Below are 18,020 nucleotides of genomic sequence, written 5' to 3'. Positions count from 1 at the left end.
GAACGACTAGCTGCTGATCCTATAAGACAACTCTATATACATTTCTTATACCATATTGTGGTGATTTTTTATAGTCTTACATGCTGACTACAGCATTGTTAAGCAGACATGAAAATACAGTATATGAGTTGAATAACTTGGATGCTTCTTCCATCTTCCCCTTCCTTATCTATTATCTAACCCTCTTTGTAAATCCCTCTGATAGTTTTTTTTTTTTTTTCTTGCTGCGCTCCAACTAGAGTGCTCTCTTTTTAAAAATAGAGCATCAGATTGGATTCCAGGAGTTAATCAGAAATGCTGCATGGTGCTCAAAGATGACATGCTTTATAAGCGGGGTGGAAAATAACCATCAGCCTCCAGCCTCCAGACAAAATCCTGGCAAATTCTGACAGAAACCGGTTCGTGTATCAACCAGCCGCTTTGGCAGGCACCCAACCAATGTGATACTATCTTTGAAAGTAAGTGGGCAGTCAGCTTTACAATACATTAATAGTTTAATGGTAATAAAAGTTAATCGTCTCTTGCTTATGACCTATTAGTCGCATTGTGGCTCCATTGGCAAACGTGCAGCTAAGATGTTTTCCTTCAGCGGGTATAAGGAGGGTGAATCTACGCCAAGGTCGAACAGATGTGAACACCTTGGCTCTGCTGGCCTGGAGTTGAATCGCAGGTCAGCTGCAAGAGACAATGACAACCATGCCCTAACATGGTAGATCAGCTTGGAATGATTTGACAGACTCCCTGCTGTGGTCTATCCGGTCCCTAAAGTGTCACAGCACTGCCAGTGATGAGTGCTGGTTAAGTGCCTGGAAGCGTACACCATCCCTGCTGGATCTCACCCCTCTGATTCCTTTCTGCTGCATCTACCATACGCTGTTTTTTTTTCCCTCTCATGCCTCATGATAAAGAAAATATTCAGAGAAAGAAAGGGAGAATAGATGCTCTGGTTTTGAAAAGAAAAAGTTTTTCAAACTCTTGTTATTTGATCTATGAATTACTGATTTTTTTTTTGTGTGTCTAAAGAAAGACAGTTCTTCAATCTGTTGACACATAATTGCAGAACAACAACAGCGAGAGCATCAAGAGCGGTGCAACAAAGCGAAGGCAACAAATTGTCTGTTTAATGTTGATACACAAAAAAAAAAAAATACTTTCAAGTTTTCAAATTAACCCTGCGACTATTTCTTGTGCAAAAATGATGTGTTTATATTTAAGTGATAGAAAATAAGCTGTCAAAGACTCAAGACTCTTATTAAGATTTCTACTCATTTCGTTCACTTATCAGCAAACAGTACATTCATTTACAAATTGAGGATTCAATTTGTTCTACATATTTAGCAGAATCAAACACTGTGTTCAGTCGCATGGACAATTTTTTTTTTTTTTATCCTTTTCTCAACGCTTACTTCTTCTTTCTGCTGCATAAAATGTTTGGGTGAGTCCTGTTCAAAATAAATCCTCCTACTGCTAGGTCAGGCCATGATGAATGCCTCTTAAATTTCATTCAATATGCAATTTATCCATGCTGCTGTTTTTTTTTTTTATTAGGTCTCTATTGGGTGAGTAATACTCCGACTTCCATTTCGAAAAGGCAAGATTTTGCAATGACTAATCCCATTTTATGATAATTATTGGGATGATTCCACAAGCTGTGTATATCTGAACCCAGACAAACACTCATGATGAATATTTATGCCATCATCAACCCGGGCACGGCGATTCTTCTTCTCTTTTTATTTTATTTTACTTTCATGAACTGGTTTCGCATCAGTTGTTACCAAGTAAGCAATAAAAAACAAGTGCGTTGCGATTCACATGTTAAGACTGTATGGAAAGCTGGGATATAGCTATCTATCTTCACTGTCTGGTTCATCAGCCTTCTGACAGCTTATCTCTCATTGATGCTCAGTGATTTTCCATTAAATTGAACAGGCTTGGTGTTAAATGCTATCACATGTTTGATCACTCTAGTGGCCTTACACTGTAATATTATAAACTGATTTAATATGCCTTAAGATGGATGTAAGCATATAAAATGTGTGCTTTCGATGTGCCAAACTATTGTAAGAACAATTGTTAAAAAAAAAAAAAAATAGCAGTGGGAAGCTTTCAAGAGAAGAAATCTAGCGAGTCACCACTCAGAAGATTCTTTTTTTTTTTTTTTTTTCTTAAGGTTAAGAACAAGTTGACATCAGACATCAAATACTACAAACTCAGAATATCCTCCACTTCACCTCTGCTATATGGAGTTTTACACATTCCCTGTGAAGCCGTGTTTCCAGTTTGAAGTGCTGACACCTGAAGTAGGCTGACGTGTCCTCGCCACTCACTCCCTCTTATCGGGGACACGCAGGCATCTTTTCTTCACACAGTGGACTGAACCAGGGCTGCCGCTTTTAACATGCTTCCTCAGACTACTGCTGAGGTGTTTTCATATGCCTCACAGTAATTCAAAATGAATCAGTCCTCTCTGTGACTGTATTGGTACTGTGAGTTGCGGTGATGGGATTGGGATTCTGAGATTATCAATAAACAAGGCGAGAGGTTGAGCTGTTTAACCAGTAGCTACATTGGTAAGCATCAAGTTTATAACAAGCATAAGAGCATATTTTCTTCTTTTAGTTTGGGTTATTTGGCAGGTGGTGGTATCAAATCTCCTCACCACGATGGAGGAAAAATTCAGATCTCAGTGCTCTCTGAAGCAAGCAAACTACAGCACGCTTCATTAGAAATCAGAATGTGATGCAAACTAACCTCAAAAAACAACCACAACACAAAAAGCCTGTTGCAAATAACCATCATGGGCACAAAATTTAGCTTTGCCGCAATTTTCCAACTTAGCAGAGTAATGATAATAATAATTTTTGCATCAATGGCAGCTCATAAAGTTCTGATAGTGGGCTGTTGTGACATGGTTCGTGCATGTCTGAAAAGTAATGGGGGGTAAAAGAAAGTGATTTCTGCTGCTGAACTGTGAATACTAGCTGAAGAAAAGACATTTTAGGAGCTGCAGGCGCCTTTATCTCACAAGAAGAAGGCTACACGCGAAGAAATATTAGTTTAATAGCTTTACTTTGTCAGCTTAACAAAAACATTGAATTAATTATAAAGACAGTGTGGTAGATTTTTGGTAGAAATCCTGTGACTAGATTATTTCTGTCAATAGATAAAATGATGTTTGTATATAATGCAAAGGCATAAGTCAGTATAAATATGCAGGAGGCAACTGTGAGAAAACAGAGAAGTAAAGCTGTGTGGAAAATGACTTTGAGGTTGTTGTATTGCTGTGCTTTTGTCTTGTGGTACTTTGGTAAAGTAACTTTGTAAAGCGTCTTTTAAATTTGCATTTTTTTTTTCTCTCTTCTCTTCTCTGCTCTGTCTGTCTCTCTCACTCACCGTTTCACCTTAGTCTCTCGCCCTCCATGTGTGTCCAATAAAACACTGATTTTACACCCAATTCCCCCAGACTCAGCTCTCTCTGCCCCAGTGGTTAGTCAGCAGTGATAAATTAGGTGCAGCAGATATGTGTATGAATTTTCATTCACTCCTCCTGTATTTTGTGCCTCTGAAACAGAAATGCATGACACCAAACAGGTAATTTTAAGCAGGTGCTGCTTTTCTTCTGTTTTACAGGCGTAAAACCTTGGTGCAGTCCTTAGTAAATAAGCAAATCTCAAAAATAAAAGGGGCGCCACAAATCCTACATATCCCCCAAGCTATAAAGGCTATAAGGGGAGGAGTATTTACACCTGAAAGCCTTGGAGAGTAGAGAGTATAACAAAATTATAAAAACAGGAAAGCACAGTCAGCCTTGATGCTCAGTTTCAACTATTTTTTTCACGAGTTCTTAACTGGAATGAACACCTGAAAAGATAGTAGTACAATCTCTCATGCGTGGCTAAAACATTGGGGAATGAAATCAACATTTCAAAATCTCTAACCTGGTGAGATGTAAGATTACCAGAAAACTTTTCCATGATGCTTCAGATTAGAGGAAAGCAAACTGCAGTGATGGGCTCCTTTGGATGCAACTGGAGCTCTGAGCAGCAGCTGTTTTCCTGCCAAAGTGCCTGGTGAGTTGACAAACCCACCACCACCACCACCACCGACTGGTACATAAAGTTTCCAACCCAGTTAATAATAGAAGAGGAAGTATTCTCCTCCAGAACTCTCATATCAGCAGCAGTGAATCTGCACTCTTAATCTTTATTTGAGTCCTCCAGGTTAGTTAATGTTGTTTCTTGCTGTACTCTAAGCATTTAATTATTGTGACACTCTGGTGAATTCGCAGTCTGGACGGTTCATAAAACATTTGGAAGATATTGTGAATGCACATAATTAAAAACATTTTTCCTCCAAAGTAGTAAATCCGTATTTAAGGGGATATTCAGGGTGACTGCTGATGCTGATTTCTGTCAGTTAGCGCTGGCGTTATGACAAACTTGTTGATGATGCCAAGTAGGTCATTGTTAAAGCCAACCCGTGTCAAATGACATTCGCCTTTTATTTTTAGCACTTTTTTTAATGTGACTACCAGATGGTTGCGGCACACAGCACTGCATAATGACTCATATGTGTAAGTGAGTTAAAGAATCACAGAAAAGTGCAAAAAAATCGAAAACATCTGACTCCTAAATTGCTGAACTCAATCCATCTGGCGCTCAAAACAAATGCTAATTGATATTTGCTGTTGAGCACAGTTGGTTCAGAAGCATTACAGATTATTACCTTTACGAGCCATTTTCCATCTCCTTGCCAGGTTAAGCATTATTCAGAGTGGTTTCTCAGAATTTAACCGATTAAAATAAATCTATTACCACTATAATTTGATGTTTGCTCACAGACTTTAACGACCACGTTGTTGTTGACAAGAGGATTCACCAGACTGGTGCTGCTGAGTCATACATTCACACATGGCAGCACACTGCCATCATCTGGCTGATGGAAAACACATCTAAACACCATCAGGAACCAAACAGTCTGTTCTTTGATGTCTGTTGGAGTGAAATTTCAGGCTTTCTTAGTTCTTGGTTGTTGTTTTTTTTATTTGTGGTAAAAACACAATAATTCATGAGTTAATCTGACTAATTCGTATTTTATTTTTAATGAATTGAAACAACATTAATGGTAAGTACTTTTGGATGGTTTAAAAGAGTTGTGTTTTTCACTTTGCAGTACTATTTTGAAGGTCTAGTTCGCCTGTGTCTTGGCTAAACTCTAATGTGTCTAAAGATATTTTAATTGGGACGCATAAGTAACGCCGAACTTTGACTGACACATAAAATAATGTTGTGCTAAATATATATACTGTATATAATCTATTCTTTGATTTTCTCCTGAAATTAAGTCTGAGTGTCTGTATTCACTACCAAACCTCTTGCCATCTGTTTGTCAATCCTCAGAAATGCAAGTAGCACAGAGAAACATCTGTTTTTTAAGTAGCTTAATGAAATAATACAGTAACTTCTAGCTAATTGAGTGACAATGGTGGTGCTTGTGCCAAAACCTGCTTACACAGAAAACTTCTTCAACATGTTTCTGTCAGCTGACAAGGCTTTCCAGGAACTGCAGCCGTCTTACATCCAGGATGTTGTCTGCTTCACCGAATGTGAGACAAAGTTTCCAAACGCTGGCCATGATGCCTCTCGGTATGAGGAAAGGGCTAATTTTAGATTTGTTAACAAAAAGACTATGTATTGTTTGTACACTGAATATCCTGCCCAACAGTCAAACATGATTTATCTTGTTATCATGTTATTGTGATGCTCATTGCTTTAAAATTAAATATTATACATCAATTTGCTAACTAATTGAATATATTCAATAAAGATCGCCATCTAAATTTGATTTTATTACAAAATTCAATATTGTTATCTTAGTCACAAAGCTGTATTTTCTTCTTTTTTTAAGTTATCAGTAATGGGTTTTACTGATACTGATGAAAATTAAGGTAATTTCAGAATTTTCCTAAAGTATAACGTTCCTAGTAGAACAGTTTCTCAATCTTGTGATCAGGTCATCACATGAGGTTGGCTCATGGCCGGGCAGGGTAGAGAGAGATTTATCAGTCTACAGACAAAAACGCAAGTATGGAGGTAATAACAGGTCTAATTTTCTTTCTTTTAACTGATAGTGAGCTCAGTCAAAGTGACCAATTTCCTCAAAGGTCTATAATTGTACAACATTCCTAACAGTGGATCTGTGTCAGTGGGTCCACGAGTGCATTTACAGAGAACTAACCGCATTTTATGGTATTTAGTGTTTTCAATGGAATCACAGTAAATGTCCTATGATCCATCTAAAGTCATGTATAGTAAGTATGTGGAACTCATCATGATTTTACAGTGACTTTAACATTCAATTTCTCTACTTTGTACTTCATGTAGTATTACAGTAGCGATACTGTCGTTCCTATCAGACATGGTGTACTTATTAAGTATCTATTAAGTTTGGTGTTAATAGTATTTTACAGTGGTGCAAAGTAAATACATTTACTTGAATACTCTTCTAAGTAAAATTGTGAGATACTTGTACTTTACTTGATTATTTCAATGTCCATTTTACTACATTTAAGAGGCAAAATATTGTATTATTTACTCCACTACATTTATTTCACTGCTTTACTTTTCAGATTAGGATTATAGAAATGAACTTTGAAAATATGATGCAATGTTACAGATTTCACAACCCAGCAGTATATAAAGTAGTTCAAATTAGCCTCACGTCGACCAGCTACAACATTTAAATGCTGCTTATACGATAATACATCAGTAATAATAACCCAATAACATAATACATATACACCAATGTTTTCTCTACTACTATGCAATAGGCCAGTCTGCCCATAAAGGCAAGGCAAGTTTATTAGTATAGCACATTTCAACAACAAAGCAATTAAAAGTACTTTACACAGAGCATAACAGGCATCAAGACACAATATAAAAGCATCACAAGGCGTTTATATTCTGTCTTGTTAGTAAAAGTACTTTCACTAAATGATTCTCATAATGCTTTAGTTATTATTTTTTAAGAATCGTACTTCAGTAAAAGATCAGAGTGGGACTACTTTTTCCACCACTGTTTTTTTATAGTAATAATGGTATGTCAGGTGGATATAACATAGTAGATATGTAGTAATCTCATTGTAATTTAAGATATTTTGTTCATCATTTATGTCATTTTTTAAATTCAAATTTGCTTTATTGGCATGAATGTCACAACAACAATATTGCCAAAGCATCAAGAGTCAATGAAACAAAACAGCATTAACATAACGTTAAGATTGACAGATATTAATTACATTTAGTATATTACATATAGTATATCTATATGTATAGAGTATATCCTATGCATGTATTTGTGTGTGTGTGTGTGTAGGTCATTCACTGTCCCTAAGGTATAGTATAGTAGATATATTGATACATATAGGCAGTAACATATGCCCTGTCTCCTTCTCCTTGGACTATTTTTAATTTTGAGAGGTCATTAAGCTCTTTGAAATCTGAAATTTTACATTTAAACTTGTTAAAATAAATATTCCTTATTTTATTGAATGTCTTACATGTTTTACACTACTCAGCCTGATGAAAGGCTTAGTTGGCTGGTAGTAAACGTCCACCTGTGTTGTTTTGGTGGAGTCTGCACGGTTGAAACCGATGCATCCATCAACGTGTCTGTCCAATGAGGAGAGGAGGGGGCGTTCCCACCGACCTCACTCGTCACTGGCGTGTAAACCACAACAAACAGCGACGATAAAGCGAATGGCAAGCAAGTCAGAATAAAACAAAGACACAGGTAAGATGTTAATTACTGGTAAAAAAAATCATAACGTTACCCACCGTCTGCTGCACATTAACAGCTCCGGTGACGTATGTACGCGGTGCGGACTGTTGCAAACAGCGGCCGTTTGCTCGCGCGATTAATTCATAATAACGACGGACATAAATTACTGTTTAACTGAAAATGTTAAAATAACAATTTAAATAATCAAACGTCGCTTTTACTAGTAAATGTGAAGCCGTTATAACAGTTTTCCTGCGGTCGGTACGTTGTGTTCCTTGCGGTGCGGCTCAGCAGCATGGCGGCCCTGCTAGCGATCAAACTATATGAAGACAGACGCACATGAGACAGACATCATGTTCTGTGTCTGTTTCTAAGCAACAGCTTCTTATTTTCATATTCAACCAGAACATGCGGCACAAAGTAAAAACCTACAAAGCTGCTTGAGCTTACACAATGTAGTAATTATCTGCTGGTGTGGCCTAATGTACAGTGGATAACCTGAGTATTGTCATCCAGGCTGTTATATATATGTTAGGATATACTCTGTATTATCTAAACATGATGTAATATGTTTAGAAACAGCAATAACACAGTATTATCAGTGGTGGAGGAGGTGTTGAGGTCCTTTACATAAGTAAAAGTTGCAATATCACACTATATAAATAATGACAAGTCCTGCATTCAACATTTTACTCAAGTGAAAGAAGTATTATCAGCAAAATGTAATTCAAGTATCAAAAGAAAAAGTACTCAAAGTGCAAAATGCCCCCTGTCAGGGCCAGTAGTATTAGATCATTATTATAGGTGTATTGACATGTACTTAAATGTTGTAGCTGGTTGAGTTGGGGCTAATTTTAACCACTTTATATGTTTTGGGGTAATTTAATCAACAACAGTGCATCATTTTATACAAACTAATCATGCCTCGGATGTAAAATCTTAGCTTTTCTCGATTTCTAAGACACATTTCTTGAAAATATGCTCCATTTCCCAAATTTCTAAACACAAATGCATCACTGCACAGTCATCTTCACAAACTTCCATGTCAAAACCAAACTCTTCCACTCAAAACCATGTTTACATCTAAACCAAACTTTGCCTTCAGACATCACACAAAAGCCATCAATGACACAAACATTACAAAATAGCCATTACACAGTGGTGAGATCCATTCAAAACAATACCATTAAAAACCTGCTACTGCAATGAATAATGAATAATGGAACACAATACCTTGCAGTACTGTAGTAAAATAAACTGAAACTGAGTGAAAAACTAAACGTACTTTAAAAATACGCAACTGATAAAGAACGTAGAATACAGTAAAATCATTTACATGTATTTACCAGTATAAACCAATGAAAAAACCCCAGTTTGTACATAAAGAAAGAAATCACATTTATTCTGCCTCAGGTCTTTGTGAACTGATCCGTGGCCCTGTTATCTATCTATCCGGAGCTTCTGATTGGTGCGTGAACAATTTTGACTCTTTAGTGTTTCCAACTGGGAATTGTGTGTTAATTGGGTTCCAGCTGTGATGACTCGAGTTAATGATACTGAATGTCAGTGCTTTCTAAATGAGCGCATGAGTGAAAACAGGGGAATAGTGTTTATAGTTTTGGGAAATGTCTTTCGGTAGACGGCATCATGTTTTGGGACGTGTAGTTAATAGGCTCAGTTATGGTGTGTAAATGATCGAGAAAAACTGTAATATGAAAAGTAATTAGTGGCTACAGCTGTTAGGTAAATGTAGTGGGGTAAAATGTAGAATATTTCCTTCTGAAATGAAGCGGAGAGGAAGTATAAAGTAGCATTATATGTAAATATTTAAGTAAAGTATAGTACTGTACTTATGTAAATGTGCTTATTACTTTACTTTACCACTGAGTACTACAAGTGATTTAAGTACCATAAAAACTTAAAGTCAAACAGTAGCATCTGGTAACCCGAAGTGACAAAGCATTTATTCTATAAAGGTACAATGGTGTAGTAAAATATTAGTAAAGTAACTAGATGAATTTATTCCTGTATCTTTGCTTGTATTCTTGTTGTTGTGTTAAGCACTTTCTATAAATAAACTATTATTATAACTCTAAATATTTCAACAAATCAATTATAATTGGAAACAGTCTTTTTTTAATCCAGTATTAGTGTCCCTCCCTAGATAATATAGGCATTCAGAATATAAAGTTGATATATCTTCAAAACCTTTCAGGGAAATATTAGCAATAAAGTCCCAACAGAATTATTTCAAAGTATTTTTCATCATGGAGGGTGCCCCAACTTTGTTTGTTCTCCTGGGAGATGATTCTTGGCCTAAGTCCAGGTCCAATTTCACATTCAAGTGGCTGTGTGGCATGTGGTTAGTCAGCACATCCTGCTGCAGCTACATGGCAGTTCCTGTCTCTTCATGCTATCTTTTTTTGTGTGTTGTGTACAGACGGTTGCAGCAATGGGCAAGTCCCAGTCACACTTGGCCAAACACAAAGACGAGAGTCAGGACGCGCTGACGGCTTCTGCCGAGTACAGAGACAACCAGACAGAGGAGGATGGAAAGAATGGAGATGTGTCCCAGTTCCCCTATGTGGAGTTTACTGGACGGGACAGTGTCACATGCCCCACATGTCAGGGCACCGGCAGAATCCCCCGAGGTAAAACTTTTTAATATTAGTAATCATTACTCTTATCAGTATTGATAGCAAATCTATATTAGGAAGAGTTTCTTTAAAGCCCCTGAAAACTTCAAATCTTAAGTATTTTGCTATAACATTAAATATTTATGGCTACATAAACTATAATCAAAGTTTAAGTTCAGAAAAACATTCATTCAGGTATTATTTATGAAGGGTGTAACAGTCAGAGGCTAATCTGCTTAATCAGGGCTGTGTGGATGTGGTTTAATCACATTAAACTGACAGTTATAAGCAAACACAATTTGCTAAACTCTGATTGGTGCAAAGGAATATGTGACATAACCTCCCTACCTAGCCTCACCCACTTTGAAGCAGAGAGAAAAACAAAGGACAAAAACACAAATACATTAAAAAAAAGTGTAGTAGACGCACACATCCACTAAACTTCAAACAGGTGCTGGACCAAAGGAACAATGTAAAAAAAAAAAAAGATGAAAGTCTGCACACTGTAGCTCAGACAGTTATGTGAAATAACTGTTCTAGCTTTGGAACAAAGTGTGCACATGTTCATGTAGGAAACTCACAGCATGGAGATGATGTATGTGCTTTCAGTTCCTTTAAAGTTGCAGGTGAGGAACCCTCACATGTATGAAGAAACGCTGATTCATTCTTAGTCACCAATACGCAGAGATTCTGTAACATAAAGTCAGTAATATATAGCATACATTTTCATGTTTACCTACCAGGCTAGTGTGTAATGTTTTATACTAAAGGTATTCCAACAGCAAAAGATCTAAACTAGTTATGGACAGAGTGCTCCCTCTCTGCTGTTTTGGAGACAGTTTGTATTTAATGCAAGCTGAGGTTTGAATTTTATACAAGCTTACAAACCTCTACCAGGATTTTATTGTAGCAAAAAGGGCGACCATGTAGTTGTTAACAGGGCCTGTGACAATCTATTTCAATCCCACTCAGTCCCCCTTCTTCTCAGAAATGTGTTTTGCTTATTGTTACTTCACTTGGACTCCTGACCTTCACTGTGCAGAATGATATATGTGCAGAATTTCACACTAGAAGGCTGATTGCACAGGGGGAAAGTCTCTCTGTGCTCACCTTAAAGCTCAGTACAAGACGAGTACCTTCAAAAGCATGATTTTTATACTTTCATGCATTCAAATATGCCTGGCCATTAAATGCTTATAAGATGCATTAAGTTTATGTAAACAGATCACACATGTGGCGAATATAATACCGTTCAGGAGCAATTTAGAAAAAGACTAAAGATAACTTAACCTACTTAAAAAGACTCTATCCATGTCCATTTTCAATTATCTGAAGAATATGATGTGTAGATTCTATTTAGTTATAGACAATATTTAGTTTAAAATGCTATTTTGGCACATTTTCCCTTTAACAAATATTGTGCCTCCTACAATTTGAAAATTGCAGTAGGCCATATTGCAATTACAATAACATTTCGACTAATTGTTCAGCCCCACCAGTAACTAATTCATCTTTTCATAAAACATTATAGTCTTCACACAGTTGTTTGCGTCACTGTGGAAAGAATAAACCAGTCATACTAAAAAATCCATCACAAAGGTTAAAGACATGACTGACATTCTCAGTGTTGCATAGTGGAAAACTTACAACATAAGCCTTTCTCAATCCAACAGTAACACACAGCTTTCTTTTCCTTTTTTTTAATTATTCAACAGGTCAAGAGAATCAGCTCGTGGCTCTGATTCCATACAGTGACCAAAGGCTCAGGCCAAGCAGGACGTAAGTCTCTTTTTCTCTATCAGGGACTTCCACAGACTGTGTTAGCTGTCCATATGACGAAACTAAACGAACACACTGTAGCATGATACACTTTGAAGTCATCAGTTGGTTTCAGGGTCTCACTTCTCTTTTCCTTCTCCTGCAGAAAGCTGTATGTCACAATATCAGTGTCTCTTTGCCTGCTGCTGTCTGGACTGGCTGTTTTCTTCCTATTCCCTCGCTCTATTGATGTCTCCTATGTGGGAGTGAAGACTGCCTACGTCTCCTATGACCAGGACAAACGAATTGTCTATCTCAACATCACAGTAAGCTTGTGGAGCCATTCTCCCCTCATTTAACTGTAATAATACCCTGTATGCATTAAATATAATATTGGATTTATATGCATCATTCATCATGTGGCCAGAAACTCAAATTTAATGCTAATGTTGCTTCAGATCTGCTGGATGTGTAAACAGGCAACTGTTTGCTAACCAGTTTGCCATACCAACTTCAAATCTGACATGTCAGCTTGTTTCCACAACCCCCAAGTGGCCATAAATACCAATTATTGCAAAAAAATCTTATAAGTTGGGGCTTGTTCATCAAGCACTCTTTTCCAGTCTCACATTTTCTGTCTTCCTCCGTCCAGAACACTCTGAACATCACCAATAATAACTACTACGCCATATCTGTGACCAACATCACAGCCCAAGTGCAGTTCTCCAAGACAGTGATAGGCAAGGCCAAGTTTAACAACAGCACACTGATCATACCACTGGATGAACGGCAGGTAGGTTGAAATACTTTTTTTTACTGTACACACACTAAGAAAAAAAATACACTCAAAAGAATAATAAATAAAAACCCTGCACAGGAGGGTATCTGTATCTGTATTTGTTGAGGCAGCAAAATTATTTGTATTTGTATTTGAATAAAAGTGGAAATAGGCGTAACAATCCTGTTTTTGTTTTTATTACACTTTTAATTTTAGGATATTAAAGTGTTAAAATATGTGTTGTTCTATAAACTATTGTAGCGTGGGAGGGTTCCCACACCGGGTCTCCAAGACTATGGACGACAAAAACAGGATTGTCAACGCTGACATTTAAGCAGTTTTCTTCCTGAAAACAAAAAAATATTTGTACAAAATAAATATTCATAAAAAGTCTTTATTTGTGCTTTTCCGTACTCGGGTTCGGTTCCACCCCTACTGCACAGCCCACACAACAGCTCATTGTTACACTGCCAGTCACAATACCAAAGAACCACGTCCAACTTCACTCACAGACTTGTCACACGACTTCTGAAAAATAATATCAATTGTGTTTCTGCAAAGCCTGGACCTCAAACAATCGTTTTAAGCACCATTAAAGCCTTATTATCTTTAACTCTTGTGACATTACAAATCTTGGTACCACTTTTTTTCTTTATAAATTGTGTTTATTACAGATCGACTACACGGTTCCCACCACCATTGCTGATGATATGAGTTATATGTTGTAAGTATCTTGCTACAAGTCCTATAAATGTACTCTGTACATTATATATCATATGATTTATAATTTCTTATCTTAAATTGCTTGTTTTCTCACAGTGACTACTGCACCCTGCCAACCATCAAAGTGCACAACATAGTGGTCATGATGCAGTAAGTACGTCTTGATATTTTTAAGGGTTTGTTTTTTTTGCAGTTATACATTTTCATTCTGAAACTAATCATGACACAAATGACTGAGCATCTGACTGGTTTTTTTGCACAACACCTCTCTCCTTCACACTCTCATAGTTTCACCCACACATACTGAAGAGCTGCGCAGAACAAACAGTTGTCTGCTGTAGATTACCGCTCAGACCAACAGGTCAGTGTTGACATGCTCATTTACATGTCAACACTGACATTTAAGCAGATTGCCCATTTGTCAAAGCAAAACTTTCTCTAAAGCAGAATAATCTTCATTAGTTGACTTAATCCACTGTTGTCAAAGCCAAATAACACATTTCTAGCCGACTATCATTGGACAGAATTCCCAGTGAAAATAGGTAAAAAAACAAAAAAACAAGTAGCTGTTATCATGACGCCTACTCTACTACAATTCAGTGGTTTTACATCTAGACCATAATACCCTTAAGGCCGGTTGTGAGAAGGATTGTCTGTTGCAGGATTCAGTTTGATGCATTTAACAAGAGAAGAAAGTGATAACAGGTGTTTATTCTAAAATCCATTTAGTCCGTGTCTAAATGTTTTGGAAGGATGAAGCGAACAGCTGTCTTTACTAGGAAAAAAAAAGGGGGAAAAAAGCATCCGTAACAGGGCAAAAAAAAGGTGTAAACAAGTAATAGGTTGTAATCATTTCAGCACTGCTGGAAGCAAGTCAATGTAAAACCACATAATTAAAATAAAAAACACATTCTAGTCTTATGTAAGCTTTGTACTTAATCTAGTTAGCAAAAAAGACTTTCCAAGCTCAAACTGGCCGAGCTAAGTTCACACACATCAACTAAAGAAATGTAGTTAATGAGTCTGCTGACCTTTTAATATCATGGATGGCAGCATGGTCATGAATTAATGTGAAAAAGTCAGGGTTTCCCCCGTGAAACTGGTTAGCAGAAGTGAAAAGTGCTACCTTTCACATATGTGTGTATATTTAGCGCCTGGAAAAAAAAAATTCACCCCCTTTTTTTGACACAGATCAACAGAAAACGTGAAAGTGGAAACAAATCTCTACCAAGTGATCTAAATGAATTAAATCTAAAATACAAAGTGCTCTGAACTACAGACAAAAGTCCAGCTGTTTGATAATCTAACCTTGAACTAACCTCGGCTCGATGCTGACTCTGATGTTGCTGTTAATCATTAACCTTAACTTCACCTTGCTGTCTGACTGCTGGGGCCTTTTTTTTCCTCACACATCCCCACCGAAGTACAACTGATAAAACAGTTTCTATCAACTTCTTTTTTTATCAAATGTGCTGCTCTGATTAACGACTGCAAAGCAAACGTGCGATGTTATGATTTGATCATCCGCAGAGCTGAAGACAGATGATGACGCGTCTCGTGTTGTGATAAATTCAGCTGACGGTTTAAACACTTGTCTCCCTCCCTAAATATGTGGTCTTTGCTGTGTGATGTAGTGCCTCTGCTCCTTTTCCCTGAAGCTTAATACATTTCTTAAAAGTGTCATAATTTCATCTGATGTTAGTGGAGGCACTTTTTTATTTCAGGCAACGCGCCCTGCCTTTGCTATAATTCACCCTAGTTCAATCTTTCCCATTTTAGTTATCTAAGAATCTGGCGTATTTTGGATAAACCCATTGAAATTTGAGCCAACTAAGAAGATAAATTATTATTATTATTATTTTCCTCACTCGGGTTTTATTCTTTTTTCCTTGCTTCTGTTATATTTGTATTGTATTGTATGAAATATTTATAATTTACTGAAACTCCAGTCTACATGTTCAGGAAGGGAGTTAACCTATGCGTTGTCTCTACTCACCTTGTTGTCTGACGTTTTGACTCTAGCTGACATGTTATTTTTCAGGGTGACTGTGACCACGTCGTACTTTGGCCACGCGGAGCAGGTTTCCCAGGAGATGTACCAGTATGTGGACTGTGGGGGGAACACCACCTCCTTGCATGGACATGTGCAGGTCTACCAGTAAGGCGAGCAGAAGAGCGCAGGCATCAAACACTGCTGGTCTCACAGAGGTCGACTGGGCTGACGTGCACAAGGAAATCTTTGCTCGGTGACGTTGTGTTAACCAGGACGGGGGGAAAAAAAACAAACTTTTCTTCAACTAGTCTGAGTGGCTCATTCATTCTTATAGTCCCAACCACTTTCCTTCTTTTACAGCTCAAATATGCTATTTAGAAGAGATATTTTTTCAATAAAACCTCCAAATGATGGTTGGTGGCTTGCCAAACAGGCTGTCAAAGAAGAGATAAAAACCTACCTGCCAGAGCCTGAGTTTAGCAGGATTTGCCTGGAGGTTTGTGGTCATTTTCCACCCTGTTGCCAACAGAACAGACAGATATAATTTAATATTCATTTTTAATCAGATATGATGCACTTTAGCCTAATCTTTAACAGAAAGTAATAAGAATGATTGTATGAATGCTACCCCGCCGCACAATTCTACACCACTTCTAAATACTTCAAATGAATAATAAGTAAAGTGGTGACAAGGTGACAACCACTGAGCCAGGGCTGCAACTTACATTTATTTTCATTATCAATTAAATAAGCCGATTATTTTCTTTTTCGTTTTGTCTACAAAATGTGAAAGAATAGTGAAAAAGTCCAAGGTGACGTCTTTGGATGTCTTGTTTTGTCTTAAAAACGATTTAAAATCCAAAGAAATTCAGTTCACTATCACGTACGGCACAGAAAAGCTTCAAATCCTCACATTAGAGATGCTATAACTAGCAAATATTTGGCATTTCTGATTAAACAATGACTAAAATTATTTGTGGATTGATTTTCTGTTGATTAACTAACCCATTGATCGACTATCCATTGCAGCTCTACACTGAGCAGTTCCTAACCACTTCTTACCCTCTTTTCATTCCTTCATTCAGCTGCCTTTTTATTTGTGTTTTGTTTCATAAAATTACAATTCTTGATATTATGTAGTGCAATATGGATGGTGTATTATCTTACGTGATTTGTTTGGTTTGGGTTTCTTTTGTGGTAGGAGTTGTGTATTTTCAGCTCAAGTAAAGGTAGTTATCAGGCGTTTCTTAGGTTCATCTATCATTCACTTTGGTAATTTAGACGAAAATGTGATAACTGTTACATGAAAACTATTACATTGAGCATATTTTTTATGTATAATTGAAACCATTTTTGCCGTTTAAGAGGAAAAATAACTTTGGAAAAGGGATATTCTTAATTTCACGCCGAACGTGGGAATTACAGTGAGCTATAAAATATAAAAATGTGTAAATGTAAAATATGTTCTTACCTTCTAGCTTGCTTCAAAACATGTCCTATTTTTTGGTGGGCTATGCTGTCATTCACAATGTGTTTGCTGTTTTAATCCTCTCTACATCTATAACATGTATCATCAGTTGACTGCTAGTCTTGAGTTTTGAAATGATTTTGACTTCCTTATGTCACTTTTATCATGTGGCACTATTTTGAATCGGCTGATGATCATCAGAAGTGAAACGCACACATGCTCTGATAATTAACAGTTTTAAACAGCATAGATAAACGCCTTAAATTTGAGTTCAAAGTTTCTAATCTGTATTATAATTTATGATCAGATGAGCAAGATATGGTAGACTCCAAAATGCCACGATGTCAGTTTTTCTGACACTTGATACAATTTACACGGTCGTCATATGAAAACTGTAACACAGATCTGACTCATGTTGATATTTGATGACAGTGTAGATGTGAATACCTCGCTGTCACTGCCCTGTTTTTCATGCATGAAGCTGAAAATAAAATCATGATTCATTTTGAAGCTCTTCTCTATTTCTACATGTGCTTGTAATATTCTCTGTACACACTGGGTGGTGCTGAATATTCTGATAAATTATAGTATCATGATGAAGATCCCTGAACTGTTATTCAACTACTTTATTGTTGCAAACTGGTACATTTCTCACATAACTAAACAGACAGCCTCCTGTTTCACTGAAAATCATTACTGTTATGTTTTTATTATGATAAAAATAGTTTAAACTAGTATTAATCACCATTAATTTAGGAGAGTACATACTGTATGTGCTGATTACTGTATTTTGGCAATTAAAAACCCCAAAGATATTCAGTTTACTATAGTAAAAGACTAAAAAAAACGTGCAAATATTCACATTTCAGAGGTTGAACCGGT

General features: G+C 36.8%; 2 protein-coding genes across 8 annotated transcripts in view; one reads left to right on the top strand and one right to left on the bottom strand.

The window, feature by feature from the left end:
* Positions 1–18,020, bottom strand: part of LOC121905173 (thrombospondin type-1 domain-containing protein 7A) — a 189,914-nt gene that overhangs the window by 166,076 nt on the left and 5,818 nt on the right. For 5 of the 7 annotated variants that reach the window (XR_006098369.1, XR_006098368.1, XR_006098372.1 and 2 more), the window contains exon 3: positions 16,131–16,186. The gene's annotated coding sequence lies outside the window, so the exon portion shown is untranslated. Of the gene's footprint in view, positions 1–15,673; positions 15,756–16,130; positions 16,468–18,020 lie in introns of those variants that run through there. The other 2 variants (XR_006098370.1, XR_006098371.1) reach the window with 2 other exon arrangements.
* Positions 7,584–16,134, top strand: tmem106ba (transmembrane protein 106Ba). The gene is made up of 8 exons (XM_042423215.1): positions 7,584–7,794; positions 10,223–10,433; positions 12,134–12,197; positions 12,343–12,502; positions 12,829–12,969; positions 13,629–13,678; positions 13,774–13,827; positions 15,719–16,134. The coding sequence occupies exons 2-8, from the start codon at positions 10,235–10,237 to the stop codon at positions 15,837–15,839; spliced, it is 789 nt and encodes a 262-aa protein (XP_042279149.1). The 5' UTR covers positions 7,584–7,794; positions 10,223–10,234; the 3' UTR covers positions 15,840–16,134.

The sequence above is a fragment of the Thunnus maccoyii genome, chromosome 10, assembly GCF_910596095.1.
Source record: "Thunnus maccoyii chromosome 10, fThuMac1.1, whole genome shotgun sequence".
Classification (NCBI taxonomy): Eukaryota; Metazoa; Chordata; class Actinopteri; order Scombriformes; family Scombridae; genus Thunnus; species Thunnus maccoyii.
The sequence above is the reverse complement of the archived record's forward strand: the minus strand, read 5'-3'. Positions and strand labels throughout refer to the sequence as shown.